At 31.8% G+C, this 17,815-nt stretch overlaps 1 protein-coding gene across 2 annotated transcripts; it reads left to right on the top strand.

Annotated features, from left to right (window-relative positions):
• The first annotated feature begins 12,726 nt into the window (after window positions 1–12,726).
• On the top strand, window positions 12,727–17,723 carry LOC109808904 (glucose-6-phosphate 1-dehydrogenase, chloroplastic). Of its 2 annotated transcripts, none has more exons than XM_020372085.3 (10): window positions 12,727–13,036; window positions 14,166–14,359; window positions 14,492–14,586; window positions 14,861–14,975; window positions 15,543–15,748; window positions 15,817–15,966; window positions 16,069–16,189; window positions 16,349–16,578; window positions 16,683–16,883; window positions 17,224–17,723. In XM_020372085.3, exons 1-10 carry the CDS (start codon window positions 12,859–12,861, stop codon window positions 17,474–17,476), a joined length of 1,743 nt encoding a protein of 580 aa, XP_020227674.1. In that variant the 5' UTR covers window positions 12,727–12,858; the 3' UTR covers window positions 17,477–17,723. The 2 variants fall into 2 exon arrangements, with proteins under 2 accessions (XP_020227674.1, XP_020227676.1); XM_020372087.3 differs by having other exon boundaries at window positions 12,729–13,036; window positions 14,169–14,359.
• Window positions 17,724–17,815: the final 92 nt, after the last annotated feature.

Here is a 17,815-nt window from a genome sequence, read left to right as displayed (position 1 = left end):
AGCATTTATTTGTAGGTATGGTTAGGGAAGATGCTTCCATTTCGATTTCTCTAATTCAAGAAAGAATTAGTGGACAATTCAACTATAAGGTGTCGTATCGGAAGGCATGGAAAGCCAAACAAAAGGCAATTGAGAGGGTTTATGGTGACTGGAGTGACTCATATGATCTTCTACCAAGGTGGTTGGACAGGATGGTTGAATGTTGTCCTGGGTCTGTGTATAAACTTGAAACCACTGAGTACGTGTCAAACAATATAGTGGATCCAAATTTCCGTCAATTTCGTCGAGTCTTTTGGACATTTAAACCAGCATGTGATGCCTTCAACTACACTAAACCCATTATACAAATAGATGGGACATTTTTGTATGGAAAGTACCGAGGCACACTACTAATCGCTACGACACAAGATGGAAATGCTCGTGTGTTACCACTTGCATTTGCAATAGTAGAAGGAGAAACACTAAGCGATTGGTCATGGTTTTTGTCTAACATTCGTCGGTATGTTACGAGAAAACAAGGTATTTGTTTAATAAGTGATCGACACCAAAGCATAAAGTCAGCAGTGGCAAATGCCCAAGGGTGGCAACCACCTCAAGCATATAATGTATATTGCATTCGACACATCGCTAGCAACTTCAACTACCGATTCAAGAATACTAAACTTAAAGAAGAATTGATTAACATAGGTACTAAACGCTTTATTTTTTTTTATATGGTGTAATGTTTACTTTAATTTTATAAATATTAATACATAAACTTCTTATATGGCAGGGTACACAACCAACAAGCATAGATTTGAAAGAAGGTTGGAAAGGTTCCGTGAGGTCAGCCCTGAAATTTATCGTTGGATTGATGGCATTTCCCTTGAAAAATGGGCGATCGCACACAACGAAGAAGGACGTCGATATGGACACATGACAACAAATTTGTCCGAGGCAGTCAACAAAGTCCTTAAGGGTGCACGAAACTTGCCTATAACTGCGCTAGTTAAATGCATGTATGCTAGGTTGGTGGAGTATTTTATTCAAAGGTTAGGTCAGGCAAACGCTGACCTTGCTCTGGGTAAACGTTACTGTCAGAAGTTAATGGATGCTATGGAAACAAATCAACAAGAAGCAACCTCTCATTTCGTTCGCAGGTATGATTATGAGTCTACAAGATTTGAAGTTGAAGAAATCTTCAATGCAGTCACATAACGAGGTGGGAAGGTTTTCAATGTTTTTCTAAATGAAAGAAAATATGAGTGTGGTGCTTTTCAGGCGTATAGATATCCATGTTCACATGCAATAGTAGCCTGTGCACATGTTCGTATAGATCCGTTAACTTTTGTTGATGTCGCATACACTAATGAATACATCAAAGCGGCATATTCAGGTCAATGGTTCCCACTTGGAAGTGAAGAAAATATTCAACCTACTAATGGACCTCGTATAGTTCCAGATGAGACAATGATACGTACAAAAGGACGCCCAAAATCCACGCGCATTAGAAATGAAATGGATTGGACTGAATCCCAAAGGAGGCAACGATGTGGACATTGTAGGCGTGAAGGGCATAATAGAACCAATTGCCCTGTGCTGGCTGAAGATGTATTCAATAACGCATAACAAGTTTGTATGTTGCTGTGTATTTAAAGAATAAAATTCCTCCATAGTTATATCATATGTCAATTCTAGTTTAATTAAATTGTTCTGTTATACAATAAAATAATTACAACAACGTTTACAGTAACTATTAATACATATACAATTTACTTCTTCAACGTATTCTCGTCTTTCTGGAGCGTGTAACCAGCGTGGTCCGGTGGCATATCAACTGTAAAAAAAATTTGATATTAGTAAAGTTAACATTTAGGTAAATAAATAAATATAGAACAATCAATTAAGTTTAAGTACTAACAACTTATTATTCAAATTACCTATTCATTTCTCCTCATGTGCTGCTCATGGGGACTTAGGATACATTGTCGTTGTCTATGGCGAGCACCACGATCTGGGTTCCTCCGAACTAACTCATCACCATCTCCCTCTGGGCTTCCAGCTTCCGCTGCTAATGCTGTATTCAAATCATGCCCTAAACCTGGATGATGGGAAGACGAACCCCCACCATAAAATCCTCCTCCCATAAATGACTGTTGTCCAAATCGATAATCTCGATAGTCCATCATAGGTGCTGATGGAGAGATCATGTCTGGAACATATGGAGAAGGTGTAAACTGGAACATACTACCACCCGACATACTCGGGACATCACCCATCGACTCCGATGCCGGGAAATTACCTGCACCAGACACTTCTGCTGTGTCAAACCCAAAAGATGTGTCATGTGCAGTACCATACACATATTGTGTCACATCTGCATCTGGGGTCAATGTACTCGGATAATATGTCCCAGTTGGTGGCTCAGTCGGAGGAACTAGTATCTATAAACCCTGGTGTTCAACTCGCCTTCGTCGACGACTTAGTCCCTTTCCTTCTCGTCGACCCGCCCCAATGTGCTCCACCTGAACTTCGTATGCTTGTGGTAATGCTGCAGCTGCAGCCGGTGTAAAAGGGAAACTGACCCTGCTCACCTCGTCTCGCAACTGCAAGCAGTTACCGATGCTCTCATGCATCATGGTAAAATCAAAGGCATCCCTATATTCTTCACTGGTGCCATGATAAATGTGTTCTAGAACATCGGTCTATAAATAACATAACAAATATCATCAGTACACTAAATTTGAAAATATGTCACAAGTAATTATTTAAAAACATGCGTACATTTGTACTCACCACATATCCTTCCTTTGCACTAGAAAGAGAAATCCATCGCCTTGTATGTTTCCTATACCACACCATGTATTCTGAGCTATAGCTCAAGTGTGGTGTATCACACGCAGGTTGTGTCCATACACGATGATGACGTGACTGCCACTCCTGCACAAATTGAACGTGCATGCATGACCAGTCCGTGTTATCCTTGCCTCTCAACGAAAGATCATGCAATTTCTCCGGATGAATAGGAGGCGCAGGAATGTGTTGGACCATCCCAAATTGTCGCATGACACGATCTGCATAATGATATTCGACGATGTGGAAATTAATCAACGGGACTGTTGACCTCCATACGTGTGAGTCCTCCAAACAGTAAAGGGGTAATGTAGGTAGTAACTCCAAGTATGGTTGCCATACAAACTGCAAAATAAGAAAACAATTAAGTACTTAAGAATTATCATTTATAATCACAATTTTTTAATCTAAATCTTCAATATAATATTATAATAATATATTTACATCCTCTCTTTTTAAACGGTCAAAATAGTCTCTATACTTCACAATTTTTTCTTTTGTTTCCTCTCTAGGTTTATGCAAGGCATAATTCCACCTGTTATAAAAACAAAAAAACCATTAAATCTTCAATTTCCAAATTAATTCTAAATATATTTATTCTAAAATCGATCACAAGTAATATAGTTACTAACCTTGCCCCTAGAGGAACATGAAATGTAGATAAAGGTGGATGAGGTGGTGCAATAAATGGAAACCGATACCATGCCTATAATTGCAGTAAAATACCTGACCCAGCAATTTCCTTGTGATCATAATTCGTCTCCACACACAACTCCCTGTACATATTTTCCAGGATGCATGACCCCCAACTCATTTGACCACAAACATCTAGGTCTTCGAGGAAACTCAGGTATCTGAGGGATACAAACGAGCTAGAGTGATCGGTTAATAAATATCCCCCGATCATGCGTAAAATGAACGCTCTAGTATAGCGTTCCAACTGTTCCTGGCTATGTATATGCTCAGAAACATCCGAAAAGTGTTGGTCAATCCACCTCATCCTCAATCTACCCCCAACAAGCATTGCCTCAGGGGGTGTCATGCCAAGAAGGCGCTGCACAAGAGCTCCCCAATCCATACTTGCGTATCCAGTAATGGGTGCCCCAGAGATCTTCAACCCAAGTAAAATTGCAACATCCTCCAACGTGATAGTACACTCGCCGAAGGACATGTGAAACGTGTGGGTCTCTGGTCTCCATCGCTCAACTAACGCAGATATTAAATGATTATCCACAGGAAAGTAACTAATCTGCGCCATCCCCATAAAACCAGCCCTCTGTAAAAGATCCTGAACAGCGGCTGGAATGTCACCACCACGCAACTCTGATTGTTTTTCACTCCTAACCTTCAGAACCCTATCCTCAGCTTCATTCCATATATGCTCAGATATATGGAATGGCTGAAGCCTTAATAATGAATCATCCATAGGTCCTGCATGAATAATCTGTCTAGACATCCTGATATAATTCAACAAACAAACAAATTAAATAAACTCAAACAACAATTTATTTCTAAATTTTAGAAATACCTAAATACCTAATTTAAACCCTCATAATAATTCAACATTTTGAATTGAAATCATTCATTATTGCAATGAGAACGGGTCGTTCTGGTTTCAGAACGGGCCGTTCTCATTGCACAAAAAGTGTATAAATTTGGGTTTCGGAACGGGCCGTTCCGAAAGCAGAACGGGCCGTTCTGAACCCTTCCATACTTCACTAAATGAAACAATGAGAACGGCCCCACAACGGCCCGTTCTACTTTCACAACGGCCCGTTCTACTTTCAGAACGGCCCGTTCTGAAAATAGAACGGGCCGTTCTGATTTCACAACAGCCCGTTCCACATCCAAAATAACACCCATTTACTTTATCCAGAACGGCACGTTCCAAAAATAGAACGGGCCGTTCCACACCCACAAACCAGTGACGAATATCCCTCAACATTTTCTATTTAAATTTTTTTCTTACTTTAAAATAATTAAAATTCAAAACATACCTGATAACACCGTGCAAATATACTTTTGTGGGCAAAAATCACTGGTAACACACTCGTATTCTCAAAGCGTCGGGACCTCAAGAGTTTTTCCACAAAAATAATCCTCTCCCAGCACCACCCAGCAGCACCATTTAAACACAAAAGAGGGAAGGAGGTACAGATGGCGCCTAGGGGGGAGGCGCCTTCAATGTACACAAATGGCGCCTGGGGGGAGGCGCCTTCAGTGTGTGCCACATCAGCATACTTGGCGCCTGGGGGTGGGGCGCCTTCAACGAAATTCTGCCACGTGTACAACACGCCTTCCCCCCAGCGTTTTCTATTCACCGTGCCACGTCAGCATACATGGCGCCTGGGGTGGAGGCGTCTTCTAAAAAACGCCCACCCCCAGGCAATTTCAATGCCACGTTGGCGCCTACGTGTCCAAAACTAACTATTTTGGTAATTACTTTTTTTTTATTTTTTTCGTGTATTTTTTTTATTTAGATGGGTCAAAAAGCCTATGATCATGAGGTATTACTAGTGACCATTGTGCAGTATACGTGGTTCATTCTTCATTTAGTTAATTTATTTGGAATAAGATAGATTATCTCCTATATTTAAAAATATAGCTATCTTCTTTGACCAAATCAAGCAATATGTATAAATCGGCAAAAACAATTTTATTATACACCTAAAAGTATTGAAGAAAATGACAGAGTGACTAAATCAGTTTTTTTTTAAAGATAGCTAGTATTTGATCAGAAAATTTCAAAAGTCAAAGGAATTAGAAATTAAATGAATGAGAATTTGATTATTTCAATTTTTATTTTCTAAATAACTTTATGTTAGGTGGTAATATATTTTTATTATATATATTGAGATAACACTATAACAAATATGTTGTATACAGTGACATACAAAAGATGTAATACCTCACTTTTGTCTTTTTTTTTTTCTTTTAATTATATTTTATTAAGCATGTTATGTCTTTTGGCCGAGAGGTTTTGATCAAAAGGATTGGGCCAAGAGGATTTGGTCGAGAGGATTGGATCCAGTGGTGCAACTTAACCTTTACGCCTTTTATGCTCAAGATTGGTGGACAAGTGTACCCTCTCAAATTTTTGTCAAGAGATCTTAATTAGTTGAGAGGATTAAGCTGATAAATTTTAACTAAGAGGATTTAGTCAAGTACTCCATTAATCTTACCTCTAATAGATCGAGTAATCGACCCCATAAGGGATGTTAACAAAGATTTGACTTGAAATTCGTATCTAACACAAAATCTTATCTTTATTAGTCAATATTGCATATTAATAAATAACTACCTTATCAAATTTCAAAATTCTAATGACCCATCAACCCATAGTAGTTAAGTATAAAAATTGTAACCCTAGAACAAAAATGGATATAGATTACATTCTTAAATACTTTGACTTTGGTAGCTTGCCTAGAATAAACTCTAGACATCCTTTAAACAAGAACTAAAACCAATTCAAAACTAGAAAGTAATATTATTAATTATATTCACTAACATATAAAATATGAAAATATGAGTATGAATCATTATTTAAATAAAAAAATCTTATGTGCATTAATAAAATTACACAAAAATTAACTTTTATAATAACCCTAAAAAACTTATTTAAATAAAAATTAAATATATACTATTTTAATATTTTAAAATACATTATATGTTTAAATAATTTAATTAATATAATAATTTATTTTATTTTAATTTATATTTCAATATTTTAAAAATATATGTTTATTATATTAAAACTACATTTTATAAATTTAAAAATAAAAAAACTAATACAAATAATATGTTGAGAATAAAAAAGTATGACATTTCGAAGAATAAAATTCTTCGATACCTAACTTCTCAACACAATAAAAAAAAAGGTATGACATTGTGAAGAATAAATTTAAGGAGATGGCATTATGATGATTAAATACTAAAGTTGTGACAATTTTAAAAAAAATCACAAAAAGATTGCTATGATAATAACATATTTAACATGAATCTACACTAAATAATAAAGAATTACATACAATTGAATACTTAATCATAGTTGTAATAATCAAAATTCAAATAACAAACACGTTTACAATTTTAAGGTAGTATCATTGTACTTCAACCACTCACAATTTTCCTATGTAACACTCATGTTAGTCTTCAGTAATAATTTTTTTCTACATGTATTTTATGTTTATCTTCATCTTGTAATACTCATCTTCAAAATCTCTTTCACATCACTTAAAATAATTACAAACTTTCTATCTACAAGTGTAAAAAGGACAATTGGAATTCGCTTCCATTCCACTACATCTAATTTCCACCGAACTTCCACAATGGCACAATGACAATATTTTGTCTGACGCTACTTTTGATTGTGAAATTTTATCAAACATCTTGGAAACATTATAAATGCATCATTTTTTTTTTGACAAAGAATATTAATATAGAAGCAAAACAGTACATAAAATGTAACAAATAGAAGATTTCAATCCTATACTATGCTTGGACTGCAAAATGAAAGCTGTTGCGTTTGTTGTAATCAAAGAAATTAAATAGTTGAATTATATAGGAAAACAACAAAAATTAAAAATAAATTACAAAGTAATTGCTAAAAAATGGATAAAAGACATACTAATTTAGCATCTAAGGACTAATTAACTTACAATTTTTTAAAATAAAAAATAATGCATATAATACACAAACTATGTTTACGCTAGAAAATGAAAGTTATTGATTATGCTTACTACAAACATAGAAATATGGGACTGAACATAGGTGAACAACAAAAATGATAAAAAAAAATAAGAAGCAAATTACAAAAGTAATTTACTGAAGAAAAAAAATGAACAAAAGACATGCCAAATTACCAGGTAAACATCTTTAAGAGCTAATCTACGTACAATATTTTTTAGCTAAGAGTAATAATATAGAACCAAAAAAATTGCATATAGAACATATACAAAAGATTTCAATCCCCCTACTATGCTTGAGTTACAAAACAAAAACTACTAACCGAGCTTGTTACAAAGAAAAGTAAGGGGGTGTATTGGTTTAGGATTTCGTAGGATTTTAAAAGACTTTTTTTGAGTAAAAAAGTCCATTGGTATTCAATCAGGATTTTATGTCACTTAAAAACAATCCAGTGGTATTCAATCTGGACTTTTAGGATTTTTTAAAGAGTCCATTAAAATCCACTGGTATTCATTTGAGATTTTTTACAACTTAAAAACAATCCATTGGTATTCAAAAATTTAAGGATTTTAAAGGATTGTTGTGTGAGAGGGATTTTCAAAAACTTTCTAGTGTTATCTATAAATACCAGATTCATAAAACAATCCCATCCAAACCCATCGGATTTTGAAGGATTGTTTGAAATGATTTTTCAAGTGTTTTAAGAATTTTTAAGTGAGTTTTTCATCTTTTTTTTCTATGCTCCTGTCTTCTCCATTTTTTCTCTACTAATAATACTACACTATTGTTCATTGCTCATATATAATACTATTCTCATACCATTCTCCTATTTTGTGAAACTCTAATATGTAAATGATAGTGTCATTGACTTGTTTTATTTTTCTGTTCGTTCTCTTTAATTGACTTACTTTATTTTATTCTATGTAGTTGAATTTGTTCCTTTATATAACACAAAAAAATACTTGAAATTTTAACTTTTAAGTGGTAATTTTTTTTATGACACACGTTAAGAAAAGAAAAAGGTGAAAGATGAAATTGATATCATAATCTCAACAATATATATATATATATATATATATATATAAAAGATGAATTTGTTAGGGTTTTTGTGAGTAAAATGAGATGAAAATGGATCTTAGTAGGGGGAAGAACCCTCTTAGCATAAAAATTGCGAATTCTCTCTTTCCCTTGAATTTGTTACTCTTATCCCTCCTCCTTTTATGACTCAACAATTATTTTATTTTTTTTACTATGAATTTTTCTTTTTTATTTTTATATTATGAAATTAAGATTTTTTATATTTTAAAAAAAGAAAATTAACATAAGACATTGCAATATCTAATTTTTTAGGGTTTAGGATTTATGCCTTCATTAACTTATTTTTTAAAAAAGAAAATATTGTTAAAATATTTGTTAAAATAATTTATATTTATAAATATCGTTAAAAATTATCATATATATATATATATATATATATATATATATATATATATTCTCTATATCTAAATACTTCTGTTTATATAAAAAAAATTATATATCTAAATATTTTTTCAGTATCGAATATACTAATTTTTTTATATAAAAAATTATCTTATGTTTCTATATTTTCGTTTTTACATTTTTTTTATAATAACTGAGGTATTTGATCCATTTGGATAGCAAAAATATATTCGATCTTGTATGATGGTGTGCTTCTAAAAATAATAATATAATTTTATTGATTTTGTCTATTATCCGTAATTATTTATATAACTATTTTTTAACATATATTGTTTTAGTAATTCAAATGGGAGATTCACAAGGAAATAATAAAGAAAAATGAAAAGAGAAAGAAAACTATGAAGCTTGGATTAAGGATGATTCCGATGAATTGTTACAATTGATAGTGGATGCTATAAAAAGAGGATAGAATATTATAGAGAATTATTATTATTATTTATCTAGACATTATTTTTTTTATTTATTATTTTTATCTTTGACTCTTTTTAAATTTGAATGTATAATTTTTTTTAAATCTTATCAAATGTCAAAACTCCACAAAATCCCACAAAATCCATTAAAATCCTAATTTAAAAGTCTTGCAGAATCCATTAAAATCCTGATTTTAAGTCTTGTAGAATCTTGCAAAATCTTAAAAGTCATGAAAATCCTGCAAAGTCTTTTAAAATCCGCAGGATTTTTTTTAACTAAAAAAGTCCTTTAAAATCCTGATCCAATACACCCCCCTAAGAATTAAATTACAAAATAATTATTGATGAAAAACGAAAAGATGTATTAATAAAGCAGAGCTAATTAATTGTGTCAAAACAAAAGTTACATTTCAAAACTCATTGAATGATGATGGAGAAGACAACATGAAAAATTAAAAAATAATGTTATCAATTTGTCACGTCACGTTGCTATTCAAATTATTTGGTCATTGTTTAGAGTTAAAACAATGGTGTTTGCAACACCTTAAGATTTTTTTAACAATTAATAACTATTAATTAATATTTTCATTATGGTATTAATTATATAAGTATTAATGTATTATTCGATTGATGTTACTAACTAAATATTTAATAAAATATAATAAAAAAATGTTTATATATAGACATATATATTGTTTTAAATAAATATACTTGTATTAAAGTTTGTTATTGAATAAAATACATTTATTACAAAATTTAATATATATATATATATATGTGTGTGTTAATTTATTAAATATTATACAATTTTTTCATTAAATATATATATATATATATATATATTTAAAATAAATATATTTATATTAAAATTTATTGTTTTAGTATTCATGTAAGATTTATTTTATAGTTTCTATTTTATTTGTTATTTTAATAGATTAATTTAATTTTAATTATATTTTAAGATTTTTTATCACGTGAATGAACGATAATGAACTAAAAATATTTAAAAATATATTTTAATTAAAGTATTTTTTATGAATAATTAAATTAAATACATTTTTATAAATAATTACATTAAAATATATATTTTAAAATATTATAATTATTATTCTTTAACGATGTTAAGTTAAATATTCTAATTTAATATAATAAAAATGTGAAATACTTATATTTGTAAAGAATAAATGTATAATTTGTTAGATATTTTAACATATGAAAGGTGGAGAGTGTAATATGTATCTATCTAAAGAAGGAATGTGATTTTTATTAACAATATCAACTTAAATAGGTTAAATTGTATCTTGACATAAAAGGGAAAGTTAGCTCAATACTTTTATCTCTTAGAAGAGAATAACCTAATTTACTCTCTCTATATGTATCTTATAAAATTTGTATTCAACATTTTATATAATATATACGAGTAAATTATACTTTTCCTCTCTACTTCATCAAAAACATACGAATGTTATTATGCTGTCATCCCATCTTATGATAAAAATTAAAATTCTCTTTCTCAACCAATTTCAAGATATGTTATTTTACTCATTTTATAGATTTTGCGTTAAAATTCTCTTAACTTCCATATCAAAAAATAAAAAAATAAAATAAAACATATTTTAGACTAACATTCATTCATAAATGTAAATATTACATAATCTTCCCTTTTCATATTAAAATAGACATTTTCTTCTCTTAAAAAAATATAAAGTTTAATTATATTTTTGATCTCTCAAGTCTCAAGTATTGTAATTATGCAATTTTGATCCCTAAGATTTTAATGGAATAATTTTAGTTCTTAAAAGATTGTAATTGTGTGATTTTAGTCTTTCTCATTAAAATATTAATAATTTTAAAATTTTAATATATATATATATAATATTTTAAAATTAAACAATTATTTACTTATTTAAATTAACTTTGTTAATATATCAAATGATATATATTTATTATTACTAAATAAGTAAATTTTATATATTACTATTATTTTAATATTATTGATAAATTAATATCAATAATATTTTTAGTATATTTATAAATAAATTAATAATTTAATAAATATAACTTATTATATATTAATACACTTTTATAAAAATATAAGTATATTATACATATCTTATCTAATATATTTATATTTTAGTAAAAGTATAGTTAGATATGTTTCAATTAGATTATTCATTTATTTTTTATTTTTTTTTACCGGAACATGTATGAAGTGGCAGAAAGTATATGAACTGGTTAATTTAACTTCCTTCTATTAACTTTTCTTTTCGGTTTTACCAAAATTAATTGAAAATAATAGATAATTAATGACATTTAGAATAGGGAAAATAGTTGCTGCATATGGAGATGTGATACCAATTAATAATATTGTCATAAATGATATTTTGATATGAATTTAATTCTGCAAACAGATATAGTCTTGAACACGTTCACTTCTAAAAAAAAATAGAAACAAAGCATATTGACTTATATATAACATCATTGTACAGTTGCTGGACCAAACAACATGAGAACAAAACAAAAGAACCATTTGTCCATAGAATTAAAAACTGTAATAAATTCAGCTATATCAAACAGAAATTAAAACACACCACAACTTAATGAAATGTTTCATTTTTAGTATTAGGAAGGTACTACCTAGCTGCAAGACGTGAAATTCAGAGTGACAAACTCAATTGAGTCATTGTATATATATAATAGTCTGAAACACTTATTCTAAAGGGAAGGGTGATAAATAGAGAATGATTATTTAAGAATTTTTAGAATATGAAGTTGTAGGGGACAATATTTAGAAGGGTACATGGAGTAATCGACATTTATGATGTGCGACCTGGTCAATGTAATATAAGCCCAAAATTGAAGATGGGCTAAACAAACACCCAAGAGAATGATGGACAACAAACAAACTAAAAACAATCGTAACCCATCTTTCTAAGTCTTTGCAATTATTGCAATGGATTGGTGGCAGTGTGATCCTAAAAGAGTTAAAGAACCCACAAAATGGAAGAATTAGTGTAGCATTCATGTCTCATTTCGTTTAGCTCTATGGTCCCGCCCGTAGTTTTATTATGGATAGTTGAAATTTCAAAGTTTACATTATTATTTTAGATATTTTGAAAACTAAAAAAAAAATTGGAAGAAAAACTTGAGCCTCTCATTCATGATATTTTGTCACGCGATCACAAAGCAACCCTTCATCTGCTTCCATTTGATGTGCTCGTTTCACCAACACAAAGGGCAATTTTGGCATCATGTCACATTCCTAAATCATAATACATAAATATTTATTATTTATCCATTTCTTCAACGATTAACTATATAAACTATACTCTTGCACTGTACTAGACTAACCTGTTTCTGGCCTTGGATTTTCACTTTGTTGCTCACTTCTTATGGTTTTCTTGTGAATTCCTAAAGATCAACAACTTGCATGGCTAGTATTCTGGGTCCTTCTTTAACCATACTTACTTCTTATGCATTCAGGAATCAAACAAAACTTGTGACTCATTCCCCATTATGGATTTCTTGCACTCGCCCTGAAAATAGAAACCATTTTCTGCTCAAATCCTCAAATGGGCTTCCGTTAAATGCTCTTTCTTCTAATGATGGTTTGTTCTTATCCTCACTTTTACTTGATCTGGTTTTTATTGTTCTTAGGCTGTATTTATTATGTAGCTGATTTTTAGCTGGATTGAAATGGTTGCTCATGCCTTGTTGCTTGATCAAGCAATTGGTCTTCCCTGTGGCCAATGATTACTATTTTCAACGAAAATTGTCGCACATTGGTTGGAGTAGGGTTATGATTTAAGAGGTTCCTTAATGGGCTTTGTTATCCTAGTGAAATTTAATTTCATTGTAGAGAACATCTATTCTTCAACTTCCTGCCCTTCTCACACATGGTTTGTAGTCTTTTGACGAAAGTCATATTTCTTGGTTCTTTGATTGATTGACTGACTTAAGTGCACAAACTTGGTCTTCCTGATCAAGCCAAATGGTAGATAATATATACTCACCTTGTCTAGAGTCTAAACCACTAACATGTTCTGGTTTTAAGCCAGCTGATATAACATTGAATGCACTATCTAGTCATACTTGTTTCACAGACAACAAACTTTGTTCCTGAATTCCCTGGATTTGGTATTCAATTTGTTGTTCAGAAAAAAACTTCAGACTATATTCTTTTTGTGTGGAAGCTTCTCCCCTTAGGCATTCATCTTGATTTTCCCTCTTATCACTTTCAATTCTCATACCTCAATTATGTTGCACAACCTAGGTATATTATTTGCTTATATCAGTGCAAAATTCAAATCATACCGAAAATTCTGACTAGACTTGGGCTTGACTTCATATTGAGAGAAAATGTGTTGTTTTCTTCAACTTTTACTATTTTGATATTTCTCTAGTTAGGAAATCCGCATTTCTTATTGCCAAGGGATCACTACATGTTGCTTCCCTTAGCTTCTTGGTCTCTTGTTGCCCCCATGTACTAAAGTATAGTGCCATTTTAATTAAAGCTTCAATTCAAGATTGAATCTATGAATTATATTAATTCCAATAATCATGTACTTTTTTAGGTAAAGTATATTTTATTTCGTCCTATGGCGCTGAAATCATATTATGTTGCAGTCCCATTACTTTGTTTATTCTAGTGTTTATATGACTACTGACTTCTTGTGCACTTATACTTCATTAAATTTGTTAAGCTTAGCTAAAGTCATATATTATCCACATATTAAGTAGGTTTAGCTGCAAGTTCATTGGCCAAAGAAGATATCAAGCCCCAATCACTCGAAGGATTATTTCCCTTGTCAGACTCAGAATCCAAAGGATCCAACCTTACTATAACTGTTGTTGGAGCTTCTGGAGACCTTGCTAAAAAGAAGATTTTTCCGGCACTCTTTGCTCTTTTTTACGAAGATTGGCTACCTGAGGTCTGACTTGTCATATTATTTAGTTTCATTTGGAAATGATGCTTAGACGTTGAGGAATAGAGGATATTTTATATAATTTAAATGTTTTGAAACATTATGTTTTGAGTCTGTATGGTTGTAATCTTTATGCAGAATTTTCTCGTGTTTGGATTTGCTCGGACTAAAATGACCAATGAGGAATTAAGGAATATGATTAGCAAAACTTTAACATGCAGAATTGATAAGAGGTAAATGTCAATGCAGCAATACTATTTGGTACAATCTTGTAACCAGTCATTGTGGAAGAGAAAGAGGAGTAAGGTTTAAAAAGTAAACCCATAACTGATAAAATTCAATGAACTTTTTTTTCCCCACTTTTATCTTTTCTCAAGTCTATCAATAAAACACATTTGTAGAATTTAGCTTTTATGTTATTGTGCCAACATGATATTAAACCTGACATTGTACTTTTCCAACACTTCCTTTCATTTTATGTATAAAGATACAAGTTTAAACTTGCAGGGAAAATTGCGAAGATAAAATGGATCAGTTCTTAAAAAGATGCTTTTACCATTCTGGCCAATACAATTCTGAGGAACACTTCTTAGAACTGGATAGCAAGCTGAGAGAGAAAGAGGTAATATGTTTCCATCTTCTTCAATGCTCTATCACAATCCATCAGAAAATGAAAAATGAAAATAATTTTGGAAGACATTTTCTACCAGAAGCAAAGACGCTATTAAAGTAATGCATGATAAATCATGTTATCTGATCTTGTATGCTATTTGTTTCTCAAATTTAACATATATGTTTATAAAACTGAAATACCCCTAAACACGAATCTCTTCTACTAAGCTGTGTCACAATTACTTTCTCAAGGTAGCCCTGGATGTTGAACTGGCCTCAGAAAAAGGAACTCCAGTTACTTTTTCATAAAATTCAATATTCCTTCAAAACCTGACCTGACTGCTGGGTTTTTGGAGATCTTTCTTCTATTCAGAATAGGGTGCAAAAACCTTTAGAACAGATTATGATTTGAAAATTAAAACTGTAGTGCTACAAAAGGGTTCTATTATCTGTCATAAAATTTAAGGCATTTTATATTTCCTTAATCTATTGTTCATGCAAACAAAGATCAAATTCTTCATGGAAGATGTCTGTCTAGGAACTGATCACTGATATATTTGACAATGGTCTCTTCTAGGGTGGAAAATTATCAAACAGATTGTTTTATTTGTCAATACCTCCAAATATATTTGTTGATGTGGTGAGATGCGCTAGCCTTAAAGCTTCTTCAAAAGATGGATGGACAAGGGTTATTGTTGAAAAGCCATTTGGTCGAGACTCAGAATCATCTAGTGAGCTAACAAAATGTTTGAAGCAGTACCTCACTGAAGACCAAATATTCAGGTGAATTTGGTTCTTTTCTATTTTAACAAGCTAAAGTGAAAAACTTGGACTCATTGGAAATACTTTAGGATTGACCATTACTTGGGCAAGGAGCTCGTGGAGAATCTCTCAGTGCTTCGCTTTTCAAATCTTGTTTTCGAGCCTCTATGGTCCCGGAATTACATTCGCAATGTGCAGCTAATATTTTCTGAAGATTTTGGAACAGAGGGAAGAGGGGGGTGAGTATGTATTGTTATGTCATATATGTTTCTTGATGGTATTCCAAAGAAATATGTGACAATTCACACAACTAATTAAACAGTCTTTGTGCTTTTCTTTAGTTATTTTGATAACTACGGAATCATCCGTGATATAATGCAAAATCATCTTCTGCAAATATTAGCATTGTTTGCAATGGAAACACCTGTCAGCTTGGCTGCTGAGGACATCAGAAATGAGAAGGTACATCTCCTCTGTCTATCCATAGTAGACCTAAATAATAATAATAATAATATTTTATTACTGTTTCAATTCAGTCCTCCTAAATATCCTACAATCTTACGGAAAGATTTCAGCAAATATAATGATGTTCAGTGATTACTGAGAATGGTCTCAACTCAGGTGAAGGTTCTGAGATCAATGAGACCACTGCAGCTTGAAAATGTTGTTGTTGGTCAGTATAAGGGCCACAGCAAGGGTGGTAAATCATATCCTGGTTATACAGATGATCCAACTGTTCCAAAGGGTAGTCTTACCCCAACATTTGCAGCAGCAGCTCTTTTTATTGACAATGCCAGATGGGATGGGGTTCCTTTTCTCATGAAAGCTGGCAAGGCTCTCCATACTAAACGGTGTGCAATGTTTCTTCTTTATTTAGATATGTTATTATGTCTTAGAATTTTCTGTGCATTCTTTGGAATTATTACAAAAATTCCAACAACAAAAATGTATCCAGTGCAGAAATCAGAGTACAATTCAGACATGTCCCAGGCAACTTGTACAAGAGGAACTTTGGAACCGATCTGGACAAGGCTACAAATGAGCTTGTGCTTCGTGTACAACCTGATGAAGCTATATATTTGAAGATCAACAATAAAGTTCCTGGTCTGGGAATGAGATTAGACAGAAGTGACCTAAATTTGCTTTTCCGAGCAAGGTATAAGATCTTCTAGGAGTGTTCTGCATACAGTTGACAGAATTAAATTCAAATGTAAAAATTGTTGATAAAAACATAAAGTGAGAGTTAAAATGTTAATCTAGTTAGTTCAGTCAGTGGCCACGGTTTTTTTTTCTTTTTCAAAATGAAGGTATCCAATAAAGCTTTTCCATAGAAGCTACTGTGTTGATCTTTGTTAACCATTTGTCTCTGTTTTGAAATTTCCTTCTACATTAACAATATTATAAATTCCATCAGCTAAGAATGATCGTGATATTTGGAGGAGGTACAAAAATTGTTTGATAAGGGCATTAATATACAACTTTCAATTTCTGTGAAGGTATCCAAGAGAGATTCCAGATGCATATGAGAGGTTACTCTTAGATGCTATTGAAGGCGAGCGAAGGCTGTTCATTAGAAGTGATGAGCTTGATGCAGCTTGGGCACTATTCACCCCTCTGCTAAAAGAAATTGAAAACAAGAGGATTGCTCCAGAGCTCTACCCCTATGGTAGCAGAGGACCAGTTGGAGCACATTACCTTGCTGCAAGACACAATGTAAGATGGGGAGATCTCGGTAACGAAGACTCATAAATGGCGGAGCTCTCTTGTGATCAAGCACATTCATTATCAGTTTCTTTTTTCTTCACATTATAGGACAGTTACGTGGTTGCCTCATCATAAGTTGGAAGAAGGAAGTTTCATATAAAACGATAGTACACTTTTTTATGTACTATATAGTCTGTGATTGATGGTAAGTTGATTTAGAACAATAACTATTGCATAGTATGATAGAAACCGGATCAGGAATGGAAGAAAGACAATTTATTTATTGACCAAATGTATCTCTACAAAAAAAGAATATTTGGGTATTCAAGAGGTCCAGGCCTCTAGCCCTCAACTAACTAACTGACTTTTCATATTATTAGTAAT

The sequence above is a fragment of the Cajanus cajan genome, chromosome 5, assembly GCF_000230855.2.
Source record: "Cajanus cajan strain Asha chromosome 5, NIPB_CcT2T_4, whole genome shotgun sequence".
Taxonomy (NCBI): Eukaryota; Viridiplantae; Streptophyta; class Magnoliopsida; order Fabales; family Fabaceae; genus Cajanus; species Cajanus cajan.
The sequence above is the reverse complement of the archived record's forward strand: the minus strand, read 5'-3'. Positions and strand labels throughout refer to the sequence as shown.